The sequence below is a fragment of the Myotis lucifugus genome, unplaced genomic scaffold (assembly GCF_000147115.1).
Source record: "Myotis lucifugus unplaced genomic scaffold, Myoluc2.0 scaffold_247, whole genome shotgun sequence".
NCBI lineage: Eukaryota > Metazoa > Chordata > Mammalia > Chiroptera > Vespertilionidae > Myotis > Myotis lucifugus.
Window position 1 is genome coordinate 1,689,711 of NW_005871295.1, and position 18,001 is coordinate 1,707,711.

The 18,001-nt window shown below is 42.4% G+C and overlaps 1 protein-coding gene across 1 annotated transcript in view; it reads left to right on the plus strand.

Moving 5' to 3' along the window:
- Nucleotides 1–18,001, plus strand: part of CUNH2orf76 (chromosome unknown C2orf76 homolog) — a 69,779-nt gene that overhangs the window by 17,652 nt on the left and 34,126 nt on the right. Inside the window, exon 2 of the mRNA XM_006098820.3 lies at nt 16,096–16,240. Coding sequence (XP_006098882.2) covers nt 16,108–16,240 — 133 coding nt within the window. The 5' untranslated portion in view covers nt 16,096–16,107. The remainder of the gene's footprint in view (nt 1–16,095; nt 16,241–18,001) is intronic.

An 18,001-nucleotide genomic window follows, 5' to 3' on the forward strand; every position in this document is an offset into this window, starting at 1 on the left:
AGAAATAAGTGGTAGAAATAAGCTGTAGAAAGTAAGCAGTAGAAAATAAGCCGTAGAAATAGAGAGTAGGAAATAAGTTGCAGGAATATAGAAATAAGAAGTAGAAAATAAGCGGTAGCAGTAGAAAATAAGTAGAAATAAGTTGTAGAAATAAGCGGGGATTGCAACCCAGGAAAGGTTTGGGCAAGGGCAGCCAGGCCTACCTATGGTTCATAGTTAGAGATAGAGAAATAAGTAGAAAATAAGCGGTAGGAAATAAGCAGTAGACAGAGAGAAATAAGCGGTAGAGAAATAAGCAGTAGAAATAGAAAATAAGCAGTAAGAAGCAAGCGGTAGGAAGGAAGAAAATAAGAAGTAAACAGGAAGATATAAGGTAGAAATCTCCTCGGTTTTGTTTAAGCCACTGTAAAGCAGAAGATGGCTGTGGTTGATGTTTAAGGAAGTAATTTTATTTTAGACCTAGATTGTAAGCTCTTGGGGCAGTTGCATTGTTTTTGGGCTTTGGTTATCTTTGCTTGTGTGACCAGACCCTGGGACTTTGGGTCTGTGTGACACGCCAGACTCAGAGTTGAAGGTCTCCAGCTCTGCAGGACGAAGGGCTGCTCGTTTCCATGCAGCAGCGGCTAAGTCTAGCTGCTACCGCTGGGTGCTTGCGCACTTTTGTGGTGGGGGGCGTCTCAGGGAGTCGTCAGGGTGAGGCCAGCAGAGTTTAGCAGATCTGAACAGACCAAGATTGGGCCATGTGAAGGGAAGGCTCTGCATTCGTTGGGGGTGTGAGGGAAGAATTTCCCCTGTTCTAGAGCCAACTCAATCTGTCCCAGATTCTGCCAGGAGTTTGATCTCAACAGGGAGGGGCCATTGGGAGTCAAGAGAGGGGGAGGTGCCGGTGAGGTTTCTGGGAAGTTGCGGGGAGTGGCCCCTGTCCCAGAGCCACAAAACTCAGATTGTCTCAGATTCTGCTCAAACCTTGGCAGGGTGGAGCCACCAAGAATCAAGAGGATCTACTCTGAGGGGAGGCGCCAGTCAGGATCAGGGGGAAGTGGGTCTGCCCATACCTCTGCACCCTAGCCCATGCAGGGTGGACCAACAGGGAGTCCATAGGGTGGGGCCATTGCTTTCCCCCAGGACAACGTCACACGGAGGGGCATGTTCCACCCAAGAAAGAGGGTGTCTGTGGTGCAGTACAGTGACTCAGCACGAGGGGAGGGGGGGGGTGGGCAGTTCAGGCAGTTTTCTCCTCAACTCTCTCCCCAGAGCCACAAACTCCAGTCTCTCCTCACATGACTCTAGTCTGCTCTGCCCTTCCTCTGCCAGAGCCAGGGTGAGTGGTGGGAAAGATTTTGTGTGTTGGCCCTTTAAGAGGGTGCCTAGTTTCTAGTGGAGTTCCATCTCTCTAGTGGACAGAAACCCCACTGCTTTTCACAGTCAGATGTTTCATGGGTGCCTCTTCCAGGCTCTGGTGCTCTGGGCCGGGAGCCCGGCTTGGGCTTGAGAGCCCTTGCTGATCAGCTGCCCCCCTACCAACCCCCCACCCTCCCGCTGAGATATCCCTCAGCCTGTGGGAGCAGGGCAAGCCCTTTTTGCATCTCCGCACTTCCTACCAGTCTGGATGTGGCTTCTTCTGTAAAGCCTTGGTTATAAGACTTCTCTTCAGCTAGTCTCCAGTTGGTTGTTCAGGTTGGTTGCTCTATATTTTAGTTGTCTGCCTTTTTCTTTTAGTTTCTCTATTGACTTCCCACTAGGTTTGAGGCATCAATCCAGGGCAGGAGCATGTACTAGCCATTGCACAGATTCTACCTGGGCACACGGAGGAGGCCTGGAGCAATTCTGTCATCCATAACAACCCTGGCCAGTGAGCAACCACTAACCTGAATGCCTGCGGGGCAAGGTGGTATTACTGCTCCCTTTCATCAAAGTCGGGAAGATTTCTTACCACCTTTTGTAATTGGGAGACTCATTGTAGGTAAAACTGCCCCTGGGCACATCTAAGATAATGATTCGGTTAACCCTCCTAGAAGCTTCCTTGAGTAACCAAGGGCAGTTTTGGAGAGATTGCCACCAAAGGTCTAGTAATTGATCATCTGAGAGCTTGCTTATGGTGTTCTTTGAAACACCTGCAGGTCTAAGATAGAAATAAGGTTATTTTTGGGGGGCAGGAGGTTAAGTCAATACTGGCTTCCACAAAAGAATCACAGGCCTAGAGGTGTAGAGGTGTACTTGGTGTTCCTGGGAAGGAATTTCTTTACAGTCTACAACTGGCCCTACGTGAGCGGAGGGCACCGGTTCTCAAGGGCCTCCAGTGTGGCCTTTGGTCAGCTGGTAGGCATTAGGGTTTTCACTTGAGTGCACATCATCGCATTTAGAACTTGGTTTTGGAGGAACTGCCTGAGGGCAGTCAGTCCAGTCTGTCTTGTTTGTCTGTGCTACCAGCCGAGTGGCGTGTGTCCCACAGAATGTCTGTACAGTGGCTGTGGGGATGGGTAAGAAGACACTTGGGGTATCAACAGTTGTATGAGAGGTACAGGAGTTGGGGTACATGTTTCTGATAGACTTGTTGGTAATGGTGACCATATTGTAGTCAGGCCATCTGCCAGAAGCTGCCAGATTCAGGAGTCAGTTAAACTTACGCTGCTTTCAGCAGTTTGGTGGAGCCTTGCCGCAGTGATCTGCATCATGAGGACTGGCCCAGGCGCAGTTCTGAAAGACGGAGGTCATTAGTGGGTGGCCCTCCCCATCCCTCTCTTTTGGGTATAAGTTGTTGTCTCCTTACATGCGGAGGTTATTTCTTTCCTCCACCTCCAGAAAAACTCGTGTGCCCCATTCCAGTAGCAACAATTTCACTTTTTATTGAACCCATTCCTAGTCTCTGAAGAGAATTTTTATGAAACTTACAGAGACCCATATGTCCCCCACTTTGGCCTACAGTGTACTCACGTGGCATTATCCTTGTGATCTAGGATCTTGTAACCAACAAGAGAATTCAGGGAGACGAGACTCCAAGATCTCAAGGGGTGTCTCCAGGCAGAGGCTGCCTCCCTTTGCTAGAGGCTCCAGTTGGCAAAATCGTCAGAGACTGGTACCTCAAAGGGGTCGTTAAGGTTGTGGGGCCCAAATGCTCCTCAGCTTGCTGGACAGGCGATTGAATTTGGCACCACTAAGGTGCTGCTTTGTGGTGTAGCCAGTATACAGGACCAATTAGAATGTCCAAGAGGGGACTGTGTTAATCAGGGTCAACTGGAGAAGCAGGACAAAATATGAAACACACACACATACCACATAAGTTGTCAGCTTACCCCATCATGGGGTTGGCTAAGCAACCCTGAAGTCCAGAGGCAGGCAGATGGAAGGGCCGATGAGGAGCAGCTGGCCCCACAGACACCAGCTGAAGCTTGTGGTTCCAGGCAGTCGTCAGGAGGGGGACCCGAAGGAAGGGGGAACAACTGAGGCCCCCACTGCAGTATGGAGTCCGTGGGCTCAGGGAAGGCCTCAGTCCTCCCTGACTTCTAGCTGATGAAGTCAGGCCCACCCAGGAAGAGCTCCCTTTTGAGTAATTTAAGATCAGCTGATTATGGGCTTTAATTACGACAGCAAAGTATGCAATAGTCTGCTTGGCCACACTGACAAGTCACAGAGCCACACTGCCTCCAATGCTAGAGTCTAGCACAGCATACCAGGCTGCCTCTGGTGATGGGTGGCTGAAGGGCCAGCTAGCTGTTCCTTGATGGCTAGAGGGACTGGGCTTTGTGAATTCACCCACACAATCCCAAGAAACTGTACTTGGCAAGTCGACCCCTGGATTCCGCTGGTGGAGATGTGGTAACAGCACAGTCAGGGACCATTGAGACGGAGGTTTCTGACTTGTCTGTGAGCAGGGATTTCATACATTGAAAACTGTATACATCAGAGGGTGGGGGCAATTCCATGAATCCTGACCCACCCACTGGACCTGGACCTCTTCCAGATGGGAGAGAATCTGGCACCATGGACAGGGAAGTCTACATATAGAACACATCATTTATACATTCAGACGTAGAAACAACAATACTTTGAATTCGCCCAGAGGACCCCATCCACTCCGTCTTGTTAGTTTCCCTTCTCCACTGTGAATCCTGTCCAAAACCCATTAGCTGAATCTGAGTACCCTCTCCCCACACTGGCAAGGTAGAGTGGTGCCTTGGGTGCCTGTACCCACAGAACCATAAAAGTTTGAGTCCCTTCCCTCCCTGAAGTTCCCCAGCACACTTGGGTGCATAAGGCCTTCAGTCTTTTGAGGACAGCGAGACCTTGGCCACCCGCTCCTAATCACCTTCCTTAAAATTTCCTGGAGGGTGAGGGGAGGTATCAGGAGGTGTAGAGAGGGAGGGCAGCTCTGCACCAGCACGCAAGGCATACTTCCTCTTAGTTTCAAGTGGCCTGGTGGCCATTCATGGCTCAACTTAATTTACTTTTCAGTTACCCAAAGCTCTACCACCTCATTGGTGTCATCATTGTTTCCACTCTGGGGACTCTACTCAACAGCTACAGCCACAGCGCCTCTTACCTGGGGTCGTGGAGCTCGCTGCCTCACTGAGGAGAGAGAACCACAACCATTGGGCAGCTTGTTTCAGTCCTACCTTTTGCTCTAATCCTCTAAAGGTTAATTAACTCTTACTCCCCCACAGCCCCCACTTGGTCAAGAACATTTGCTGCCAGGTCGCAGGGAATCTCCTTACCTCCCTTAAGCTCAGGGGACCTTTGTCTTTCCTGTTCTGGAAAGCCATGCCTCTGCCGGCATCCCATCCTTGTCAATGAAAACTGTGAAGAGTCCTGCTTGTCAGCTGGTCAGCCAGCCTGTCAGTGTCCTGGAAACTGAGGGAAGACATGAGACTCCTGGGTCAGAGACAGCCAACAGCATGAGCTTCATGTTTGTGTCATTTCTGCCTCCCCATAAGTCCACAGCTGCAGAACCCCGAGTTTAGGTAAACCAAGAATACCTGCTCAACCTTAGCCCAGGGAGAGAGACATTCTTTTTATTAAACTGGATGGTAAGCAAATCTGCCCTCCACTCCGGAGGGAGATAATATCTCAGTCTTCCTATGCTGTTTGCTATACAAACATCCTTGAACAGATAGTTCAGAATTAAAGAGCCAGTACCTCTGCTTATGAGACATGCAGAAGTGTGAGAGACCCATGAATTGTCTCCCAACACACTGGACAAGAGTTCACATGCCCGCTGATGATAGTGGATCAAGAAAATTAGAATTTACATTCAGTTATCTTGTTTAAGGAGAAATGTATGTGAAATATTCTTTCCAAATGGTTAAGTCTCTAACCCTTTGGAAAACTCAACTGTTCACAACAGTTAGTTCTCTGAGAGTCTTACCTCCTTTGAATAGGGAAAACAAATGATTATTTTGTGTATTTGCCCCAAATTGAAGGTTACACAGGCAGGTATGTGGAATTGTAGGTGTTGATTTGTCAGTGGGTGGTTTACTCATGGTGAACAGCAATCATTGGCTTATTTGTTATAATTGATTATGATGCTTCTTCAGGAAATGCCACTGACAGTGTCGTTATGCAATAGTTAGAGCATAGAAAAGCATTTGTGAGTTGTCAAATTTAGCTAATATTTATTTTGCACCTGTGCTATTTAAACACCTAATTCGGAAGGCTTTATTTTTTAACCTCTCTCAAAATGAGCACCTAGCATACTGCTGAGTTATGAGCTTAAAAAGACTTTAAAATCATTTGTAAATTAATACATTGAAAATGTCTTTCTCAAAAGGTTTATATTAGTGAAAGATGAATAAACTGAATTTTCTAACATAATAGTGTTTTGAATTATATAACTAAATGTTAGGGGGGTGGGGAAGACGAAGAGGTTATCAAATATTTAATCCTCACATGTCCTAGTCTATAAATGCATCCTGAGTTCCATATTTTATTGTATTTTTATTTTTTAAAATACATTTTTATTTATTTTAGGAAGGGAGAGGGAGGAGAGAGAGAAATATCAATGATGAGAATCACTAATTGGCTGTCTCCTGTATACCCACCACTGGGAATCGAACTGTGACCTCCTGGTTCATAGGTTGATGCTCAACCACTGAGCTACACTAGCTGGGCTAGTTTCATATTTTAAAAACTAGAGGTCTGATGCACGAAATTCGTGCAAGAGTAGGCCTTCCTTCCCCCGGCTGCGGGCACCGGCTTCCCTCTGGCATCTGGAACCTGGGCTTTCCTCGCACCTCGGCTTTGTCCTGAAGGACATCCAGTCTAATTAGCATATTACGCTTTTATTATTATAGATTACACTTTTGAAAAAACTTAAAGCAAGTTCCTGTTAACTTTTCTTTTTATTGAAATGGCCAGCTTTTGGTATTTTATTGTTACTGACATCTATTTTTATAACATTTTTTTATTCCCATCAAATCATTAAAAAATTATGCTTTTGAAGTAGGCTAGAATAGATTAAAAATGAAATTAACATTGCATTTTTAGTGTTAATTGTGATGATTATAATTTGTCATTTTTAAGAAGTTCAGTTAAATTGAAATTTTATAGTTATTTATTTGACTAGGAGAAGTTATCTTTAAAAGGGGAACTTTTATCATTCACTTAGCAGTATACTAGGTGCTCAGTATTTTTAAGTAATGAATGTAGGTTTTCCCCCCTTTTCCTCTGGCATTAAACTTTTAAATTTTTGGCAAAATGACATATCTGGATATTTTTAAGTAGTACATAGGAAAGTTTACTCAAAATCATTAAGGTGCAATTTTAGAATCATTTCCATATTCAGTGATTTTCATCTCAATAGAACTCTTCTTTTCCCTACTTTTACACCCGATCATTTATGCCTGTTTAGTTTTCTCACATAAAAGATCAATTGTATTTCTTAGCCTCTATTTATTGATTTGTTTCAAAAGAAAGGAGAATGGAACCTTTGTCCTGTAATACTAGTTTCTAACCCTAGAGGAAAATTAAGCATTTCATGTGATCAATATATAAATTTATTTTTTTGTATACAGTTAGAACATTACTTTTTGGAAAGTTGTACTTTTTTTTATATAATCAAGACAAGCTTTAAAGGAAACTTGATATCCTTAAATTTAGGAAGTAAAATGACTTTACAAAATATTTTTATTAAAATGATTCACTCTAGGAGTCTTAAAATTCAAGTCCTGTGCACATTTCTTGCATGTCTGACGCCTCCAAAGGCAGGCCGCGCATTCTCCTGCTGGGGGTGTACAGCTTCTCCAGGCTAACTGCCGCTGTGGAGCGCTTTTCTGCACGTATTTGGCTCAGTTTTGAACTGAGCACGGCCAGTGGTGAACCTGAGGAGGGCGGTGAAGGATTAAAGAAAACAGACAAGAGAATAGTTAGGGCTAGATGGGACACTGTTCTCGGATGGAGAGACAGTGCCACCACCTATACTCCGAAGCTTTATTTTATAGTCAGATCACACAAAGCAAAACAAGGGCAAGATGTTTACAATGTTCTTGTGAATTTCAAATCTGCTTCTTTCCTGTTGTTGCCATTCTCTGCTCTCTATTAAGCTTTGTTTAGGCCAGGGGTGGGCAAACTTTTTGACTCAAGGGCCACAATGGGTTCTTAAACTGGACCGGAGGGCCGGAACAAAAGCATGGATGGAGTGTTTGTGTGAACTAATATAAATTCAAAGTAAACATCATTACATAAAAGGGTACGGTCTTTTTTTTTTTTAGTTTTATTCATTTCAAACGGGCCGAATCCGGCCCTCGGGCCGGAGTTTGCCCACGGCTGGTTTAGGCAGCACTTGCTGCATCCCTCCCCCCACCCCCCCCAGCCCACATCCCTTAGCTACCTAGGAATGCAGGGTCGGTCTAAGGTCAAGCTTACAACCATAACCTTTTGGGTATAATTGTGCTGGGAGGTCTTTGACTTCCAAACTGGGACTTGCATGTGGCTTTGCCAAAAGTCAGTCCGAGACTTGATCCTGTCCAAACACTGTAGTTGTTCTCCACAAGTTTGAATTCCATTCTCTTACAAAAAGGTCAAAAGCATCCTTTCTTAAAAAGTACTGGGAGCCCTCTGGCCGGTTGATCAGTGGTTAGATCATCAGCCCACAGACCGAAGGGTCTGGGTTTGACTCCCGGTCAAAAGGCATGTCCCTGGGTTATAGGCCTGATCCTGGCCTGGGTGGGGGTGTGTGCAAGAGGCAACCCATTGATGTGTCTCTCTCACATTGATGTTTCTCTCTCTCTCCCCCCTCTCTCCCTTCTACTCTCTCTAAAAGTCAATTGAAAAAAATCCTTGGGGTTAACCAAAAAAAAAGACTTTTTTTTGGTGGGTGAGAATTATAGTCAATCCTCTGTATTTGCAGTTTCTGTGTTTGTAAATTTGCCTACTCATTAAAATTGTAATCCCAAAGGCAATACTTAGGGCACTTTCCCGGTCACTCCCGGATATGTGCAGAGCGGACATGTGCAGAGCGGTGGAGAATTTGCATCAAGGAAGTTCATGCTTCCAGCTGAGGTCAGACACGGCGACTTGCTGCCTCCTTCCAGCGCTCACACTGTAAACAAGTGTCCGGGCTGTGCTCTGTCCAGTGCCATGGTTTCACATTGTTGTGCTTTCTGCTGGCGATTTGGCTGTTTTAAAAGAGCCCCCAAGCATAGTGCTGCAATGCTGACGTGCTGTCCAGTGTTTTTAAATGCACGAGGGCTGTGTGGGCCTCACAAGGAAAATGTATTAGATAAGCTTTGGTGAGACTTGACTTAAAATGCTACTGGCTTTGAGTTCTATGTTTAACAATACGTGTTAAATAGGTGCCTTTATTCAGAAACACACATAAAATAAGGTGATGTACTGATCGGTGTTGACAGCATTGTGAGAACCTAGGCCTATATGTCCTCAGGAGCAGAGGTCAGTCCTCATTAACTCAGTGGTGGGGACCACTTTGTATAGACGGTCTCCACTGTGAATACCCAGAACCGGTGGCAGTACTTTTCTTTAGCTGATAGACATCAACCTAAAGTCAGTAATCAAGTGTTTTGTGAGTCCGCATGCTCTGCGCTGTGCTCTCAGCTTTCTGTACTGCACGGTACCTATTTTTCACCTCTGATTTACAGCTGGCTCTTCCCCTGGGAACTTGCCCCAGGGGGAAGAACCAGCTTGGAATGGCAGCAGTTGGGCTGCTGGGGAACCTGGCATGCAGCTTGTCTTGGCTTTCCTGGAGTTTGCACCTTCCCTGTTGACCCATTGGAGCCTAGGCCATAAAAACCAGCTCCTACGACCCAGGGAATTCTGGCCCAGGAGGAGAGGGTGCAGGGCCGCGCCATTCTTGGCTCTGATGGTACAGTGGGTACCTGTTAGGGACCTGGGAGCTCCAGATGAGGGGTTCCTACATGGTTTGGTTTGCTTCTCTGGTTTTAATATGACTTGGTTTTGTTTGCTTTGGTTTGGATATGACTTATCTTTCATCTTAAACCAGCTTGGTAAGGTACCAGCCAGAACAGGTTTTTTAGGCAGGGAGGTTTAAAGACCTCTGTAAGCCCTAGGCACTGTTCCTTTTCAAATCCCCACCCTAAATCATATAAAATGTACCGATACTATATATTAAATCTAATATATATAATTATGAATAGAGTTGAATTGCTGTTGAAATGTTATATATTTAATTAAATGTTAATTAAAATTTTTCATATTCTGGAGCAATAAGGTACCCCCCACCCCATCTCAGACATTTCATGGCCCTGGAAAAAGCTCGTAGACCCTGTCATGCAGGACAGACATGTCAGTGTGTCCTTAGGAAAGGAGGAAATCGGGCTTTCCTCAACCCTTCACGGCGCTTCAGTTCTCCAGACCTTGCCTCATGCCACACACGTTTCGGGGTACACAAAAGGAACCACACTGCGCTTTCCCTCAAGGAGCTCGCAAGCGTTCTGATCAGGTGCTGTGGGCAGACGGGGGGTGGGGTAGGGTGGGAGTGGGGGGAGCTCCTGCAAAGGTGTCTTGGAGCAGATGGGCCGGGCTGTTTTGAAGGATGCCTGTGGTAAAGTGGAGAGCCCAGGGGCAGAGGGAGTTTGGAGAAAGGCTGGGGGTGGAGCCATGTGGCAGAGGCCTGGAAACAGCATGGTGTGTGGGAAGCCGCAGACTGTCATGTCATCCCTCTGGAGTGATAGGAGAAAGGTGGCGGATACCATCAGAGAGGCAGGGAGGGGCTGCGCATAGTGGCCTTTGTGGTGTCTTAGACAAGGTGAGGCTTGTTCTGGGCACGTGACCAGCTTCTGGGGCCTCTGATGGCTGAGTACTTTTTGGTTTCCCTCAATGAGTATCAGTTGTATAAAGGAGTTTCTAAGCCTCTCTATTTTTTACAGTATTTGATAAGTTCTGTATTCTTTTGTTCAGTTATCTCTTTTTAAAAGAAATGGAAATAACTTTTTGTTGATGTAGAACACATTAAAAAAGTGCAAATATAGGTATACCGGGAAATAACTTAATTTTAGCCATTCTGATAGGTATGAAAATAATGATTTTTAAATTTTATCATTCTTTCAGTGCTTTTTAACTGCAATTCTTCTATAAAGGACTTTTCTTCATCAACTACTTGGTAACCTTGAAATACAGTCTGTATAAGGAAGGCATAAAACATTTGATTATTTTCTCATTTCAGTGCGCCCCTCCCATTTTGGAAAGTCATTTTCAGTAAAACAAATAAGTGCCCTGTTAGGTTCCAGAGCAACAAATTGAGTTTTGTTGTATTAATACTCACCCAAGGATATTTTTCCATTGATTTTTAGAGAGAGAGAGTGGAAGAGAGAGGGAGAGACAGAGAGAAACATCAATGTGAGAGAGACATATTGGTTGGTTGCCTCCCGCACGCTCCCAAACCAGCCACAGCAGAGCTAAATTTTTTAATCTTATACCTATTTTTGAGTTTTCCGTTATGTTTCACTGATTTGTCAGCCTAGTTCTGTTTCACTATCACAGCTTAAATTACTATACCTTAATTATCCTTTACAATTTTTGTTACTTGATTTTGTAGATGTGTGAAAATCACACAAGCTTTCTTATGTATTACTATTATGTTTAACTATTACTTTACAGGGTATACTAATAACTGGTGCTGCTGGTCTCTTTTTTCTTTTATGACTTTGCTCACTAAGTTCACAAATGAATTCTTCCTTGAAAAAGAAGATTAAGATATATAAATTGCCAGTTACAAAAGCAGTCATAGGGATGTAAAATACACCATAGGGAATATAGTCAATAATATTATAGTGACTATGTATGGTGCCAGACTTATGGGAGATAACTTCATAAATTACATAAATGTCTAACCACTGTGCTGTACACTTGAAACGAATATAATATTGAATGTGAACTGTAATTGAAAATAATTGTTAATTAAAAAATAAAATAAATGTATTCATCCAGATGGATTTTAGAAATATTTGTGATAAGTTCCCCAAACCACTCTTGTATATTTTGAGTGGGGTATTATTCAATTTATAGAGAATTTATTTCTTACAATTTTGAGACTTCATAGTTAGGAACATGGTCTATTGTTTCATTTATTCAAATCTTTTTTATGTGCTTGACTATTTTTTATTAACTTATCTCTAAGTTTATTGTTTTTGGTTTCTCTGTCCCTTCATTTAAAGGATTGTTTTTAAACTTCTTTAGAATCACTGTGGTTTTTTTTATGTAAGGCAAACTTACGGGAAAATGTCATTTTATAATCTGTAATATTAGCTCTATAAGCTATCTGTTTAGTACGTTTGCCTCCCTCAGCTCACCAGCAGCATTTCCCATAATCCTTAAGACAAAATAGATAATACTTTCTTTCCTTCTGATAATATCTATTATTGTTTAGTTACTGAGTATATATAACAACAGATTTTTTATGAAGATGACAATACAGTGTTGACTAAAATTAGATATTAACACAAATGAGGAGTTTTAATTGAAAGCCTCAACTATTTAAGTACAACATTTGGGCAGCTTTATATTAAGTGGACAAAAACACACACTCTACAATTATAAAACAGTTTCATAAGGCATGCGCATGCCAGCCTATCTGGCTTCCTCTGTTAGATCATTTACATGATTTGTTTCGTTGTACCTGGGAATCTAGTATCTTTATCTGCTGCCTATAAGAGGTGTCTTTATATCCAAACCTATCTACACTAATAAAAGACAAAGATGCTAATTGACCGTACCTTCGCTACGCCCATCAGCCAATCAGAAGAGTATGCAAATTAACCCAACAAAGATGGCTGTTAAATTTGCATACTGCAGGCAGGGTGGCACAGCGCAAGCCGCTGCCCGCAGCCATCCGGGCCTCCTGTGTGTGACCCGGGGCGGCGGGGCGGGACAGCGCAATCTGCCGCCTGCCCCACCGCCATCTGGGCCTGCCATTAGCGACCCAGCACGGGATCCGGGCCTGCCATCTGCAACCTGGGAAGGCAGGGCAGGCACTGCGGGATCGGGCCTGCCATCTGCTGCCTGGGGAGCGGGCCTAAGCCAGCAGGTGGTTATCTCCCGAGGGGTCCCAGACTGTGAGAGGGCACAGGTTGTGCACAAATTTTTGTGCACCGGGCCTCTAGTTTTATCATAAGTAGAATAACAATAAGAGCAGCTGGTTTTTATTGAGATCCTACTATGTGCGATCCGAGTGTGTGTTGAGGCTAAGAGGTAGACTGTATATTTAAGCTACATCTGTCTAGCTCTAACCTCGTTGGGGACTGGGACTGTGTTCTAGGCCTTCCCACTTTGTGTGGGCATGCGTGTGGGTGTGTTTTGGAGGGCATCTTTATTGTTGGAGGGGGCGGGTAGGTGAGAGGGGGAAGAAGTCATAATTCTTAAAAACCTGTTAACACTGCTTCTGAAATACAGAAGTCTTTTATAATATCCCTCTCTCAAGAGGTATTCTTTATTAAATACCTCAGTCTATTTTAAATTATAACTTTGTAGATGTTGGCCGAACTGCTATTATGTGGTAGATTCTAGGATCAGAATTTTTGGGAGCATTGTAAATTAGATTTAAAACAAATAGCATAGCCTGGCTGACATAGCTCAGTGGTTGAGCATTGACCTATGAACCAGGAGGTCACGGTTCAATTCCCAGTCAGGGCACATGCCCGGGTTGCGGGTTCGATCCCCAGTGTGGGCATGCAGGAGGCAGCTGATCAATGATTCTCTCTCATCATTGATGTTTCTGTCTCCCTTCCTCTCTGAAATCAATAAAATTATATATGTATAAAATAAAACAGTATAGTAGCTAGTGTTGGGATTATCAAAAGATTTGTTAATTTAAACTCATTAAAGATTATAAAGTGAAACCTTATTTTAGACGGAAAATATTATTTCTAGTCCTTTAGGAACCATTCATTTAATTATAAATAGTATGCTAATTGTAATTACAATTTATTTTATGTATTAAAACTGCTTGAATTTTGATTTCTATATATAATATGCTATATATTCTTTCAAATCCAATAAAATATTCGTATAAGGATTCTATGATTCAGAGAGACTTTGTAGGCCAAATTAGTGTGGCTTGTTGCTGTCTATTGTGAAACATTCCAGATATGCTAAAAGGCATAAAGTATAACATACTATCCATATACCTAAGTCCCACTCAGGACATAAATGGCCAGCAACATAATCAAAGTGCATGTGTTCTAATTGTATAACCCTTCCTCTGCCTCAGGGATGACAACTACCGTATTTTTCTGTGTATAAGACACCCCCATGTATAAGATGCCCCCCACTTTTCCAACCCAAAATTAAGAAGTCAATATTTTAAACATAAAACAGAACACATTTTTATTTAGTAATTACCGCAGATAATGTTCACATACCAGTACTATGATATTATGCAGCATATCACTTTATTCAGCCTCTGTTGCATCACTGCTCTCTTCTTCATCACTATTAGTTCCAGACATATCAATTTCTTCAACTTCTATTGTATCACTGCTGTCTTCTGAGTCACTGTCCATATATGTGAGATCATCCTCATAAACTGGTGGCATTTTCTGAGCTAACTTTGTTCGTGTTCTCATGGCCAACCCTTCTCTCATGAAACGGAAGCACCATTTTGCCTTTCCTGTAAAATCAACAATGTTCATTTTGCTTGCAAACATTCTTACCTGACGTTGAATAAGCGTGGTTGACACACATAAGCCACTCTGGCGCTGCTCCGTAATCCAAGTCTTAAGCCTCTGCTCCAAGTTTGCCCATTTTGCTGGTTTTTCCACTTAAGGCCTTCTTTTTTGGCATCTTAAGGAGTTGTTCTTCCTGTTTTCTCCTGTCTGATCACACACTCAGTGGAAGGAAGTCCAAATTGTCTCTCTGCAGCTCTATTTCCATACTCTTTTGCATAGCTGATTACATTCAGTTTGAATTTTGCAGAGTAAGACAATCGCTTACCGGTATTTATCTTTCTATTTTTTGACATTTTTATGGGCTCCGAATGCTCCAGTCCCTGTTGTATCTGCGCACTTTCCACCTTCACCTCCAATTACAGCATCAGCTGACATCAGTAACAATAAGGCTTGTGATTGGAGGAAGCCTATTTGACAAGGTATGGGCAGCTCTGCACCTGCGCGGCTCCCTCCTCTGCTGACTTCATGTATAAGACATTGCTCGATTTTCAGTCTAAAGATTTTAGAAAAAAATAGCGTCTTATACATGCAAAAATACAGTAATTACCTCCTTTTCCACATAACAACAGCTATGTTTTTTAACTTTGTATAAATGGTAGTATACTCTGATTCTTTGACTACCATTTTTTCATTCATAATATTTTTGAGGTTCACCTGTTGAGGTATATAGTTCTAGTCCATTCATTTTTATTGCCTGTACTATCCATGATTTACTTATCTGTTCTTCTCTTGATGGACATTTGTTTCCAGTTTTTATAATTAACAAATAATGTTACTATGAATGTTCTTTTACAGTTCTCCCTGTGCACATAGGTGGCGTACTACCTGCAAATGAAATCACTAGATTGAAAGGTATGTGTATCTTCAGCTGTACTAAGTATTGCCAACCATCTCCTAAAGTAGTAACCACTTGTGCTCCTTCACTGATTAAATTGTCATTGTTCTGCACCCTTGCCGACACTAGGCATTGTCAGACTTTATGTCAGTTTGATGAGTGATATATCTCATTGTTATTTTTAATTCCTCTGATTACTAGTGAGATTGGACATCATTTCTTGGGTTTTACAGGTATTTTTTCTTAGCACTTGTATATTATGGCTGAAAGTTGTATATAAAGTTGAAAGTAGCATGAAGTGGTTACTACTAATTAGAAATGCACTGTAATTATATCATTAAATCATTGGCAACTTTGCAGATTTTTTTGGAGGAAATAATTCTGGTGATTTTCTGGTAGTATATTTGAGAGACCCTGACTTTGGAATTAAATTGGTGCTTGAATCCTGGCTTTTTGTTTAAACTTTATGACTTTGGGCAATTTGTAAAATCTGTCTGAGTCTGTTTTCTCATCCTTAAAATGAGTGTAATAATTTATGACTTGGTGATAGAATAAAATGCAATAACATTAACACCTGGCACATGGCCCTAGTACATGGTTTTAGGATGAAATAAAAACATTAAACAGTAATATGAGAGGTCGTTGTTACTGTGGCATATAATTAAATCAACACTGAAATCTGGCAGCATTTATGAGATTAAGATGTGGTCTGCTGATAGTTGAACTGTTATAAACATACTTCATCTCAGGGCCAAGTGAGGAGACCCCCGGCATAGCAAATCCAAGGCAGCTGTGTGTATGCCAGGTATCTGTCTTTGGCAACCCCTGCTTGTCCTCATACATGAACTCGAGTCTCCCCTGCCCCCCATGTCACTTGTGTTCGTCTTCTGTGCCATCAGTTTTCTGCCAGTCAGACTTTCAGCAACTGTGACGAGGCCGTTCAGGTGACAGCGGGTAGGTGGGAGTAACCTTGGGACTCTCATGGGTGCCTGAGAAGCAGCGTTGGTGTGGGGGCCGTGCCAGACAGTATGGGAGGGATGGTCTGGGTGCCAGAGAGCTGATGGCGGAAATGCAGGCCATAACTTTGAGTTGGTGTTATTTAGACTGTTCTTGTGTCTCTTCCCACAGGAGTTTTTTCACATGGCTTCCAAAGAAGTGACCATCACAGTTCGCCTCATTCGATCCTTTGAGCATCGGAACTTCAAACCTGTGGTATATCACGGAGTTAATTTCGACCAGACTGTAAAGGAATTTATAGTATTTCTGAAGCAAGGTATGAGACACCATAGTCATTTTGTTTTATTAGTATTTTGAAAGAAAATAGTTGACTATTACACTGATAATAATCTTTTAAAAAATACTTTGAAAGGTATTAATGTAGGTGAGAAGCCAGGTGCTGGCCAGGCATATATGGTCTCTCTCTCTCTCTCTCTCTCTCTCTCTCTCTCTCTCTCTCTCTCTCTCTCTCTCTCTCTCTCTCTCTCTTAAAATTAAAAACATTTAAGGTCCAGATTTGCTTGTTATTTAGGGGTTGATTAGTAAGGAAGTGTGTGAAGCTAATTTAGGATGAAAAAACACATTAAACAATAGTATGAGAGGTTGTTGTTACTATGAGCTGAGTGCACAGGGGGCCTCCTGGGGAGCTGGTGGAAGGTGGCGGGCCTGATTCCACAGCCAGGAGGTCGTGAGAGCCGTGGGTCCTGCGATCACGGAAGTGACCAGACTAGCTGGTGCTAGTTTATCATTGCACGCTCCAAAACAGCAGACATGAAGTTCGTCTCCATTTTGATAGGCCCTTGATGGGTTTCTAACTTCTGTTTTTAATTGTTGAAGTTTTCCAGTCATCAGTATTTGATTAAATATTTAGAATAAGCTTTAATTATTTTAACTGAAGTGTAATTTATACATGGTATAATGTACAGATTTTAGCATGCTGGTCCATGAGTTTTGACAGAGGTATCACTTTATATCCAACTTTTTTTTTTTTTTTTACTTTGGCGTAATTTCAGGCACAGCAATGTTGTAAAAAGAGGACAAAGAATTTCTGGATGCTCTTTACACAGATTTCCAAATGTGAACATATTGTTACATTTGTTTTCTTCCACCCCTTTTTTCTTCCCCCTTTTATCTCTTACTCTCCTTACTGCCCCTCCCAGATTTTTCTTTCTGAATCACTTAGAAGTATGTGGCTGACATGATTCCCCTTTATCTCTACATATGTCAGTGTGTGCTAGTATTTCCTAACATCAAGGAATTCTCTTGCACAATGACAGTACAGTGATGAAAATCAGGAACTGATTTGAAAAAATGCTATTACATAATTGACAGATCTTACTGAGATTTTAATTTTTCCAACAAGGTCTTTCTGTAACAAAAGAAAATTCAAATCATGTTACATTCAATACCTTTAACCTGAAAATAATTTCTTCAATCTGGAGTCTTTTATTGTATTTTATCACATTGGCAAGTTTGAATAGTACAGGCCAGTTATTCTATAGAATGTCCCTCAGTTAGGTTTTTCTGATATTTTCTCATGATTAGATTTAGGTTATGCCTTTTGGCAAAGAACTTACAGAAGTGATGCTGACGTCACCAGGAGGCTCTGCTGTCCATGAGCCCCATTACTGGCAACAGTAACTTTGATTGGCTCAGGTGGTGCCTGCCAGTTTCTGTTCTGCAAATTTTAATTATAATTGAAAAGTAAGTTATGGAGGTATATTCTGAGGCTATGTATGTGAACGTCCTGTTACTTCTCAAAATTTCATCCACTAGTTTAGCATTCTTTGATGATTCCTGCCTGAATCAATTATTATTATGATGATTGGTAAGTGGTGATTTTTCTTATTCCATCATTCCTGATACCTATACTAGTTGTTTTTGTGCAGTAAGGAAGAGCTTTCTGCCCCACTCCACAGCATTTACTTAATCATTTGTTTATATAATTGTGGAATAATGGATTCTTACTTTATTGAAGGGATTATAATTTTTTACTATCATTGTTTATTTTGATGCTCTAATTATTCCCGTTTTGGCC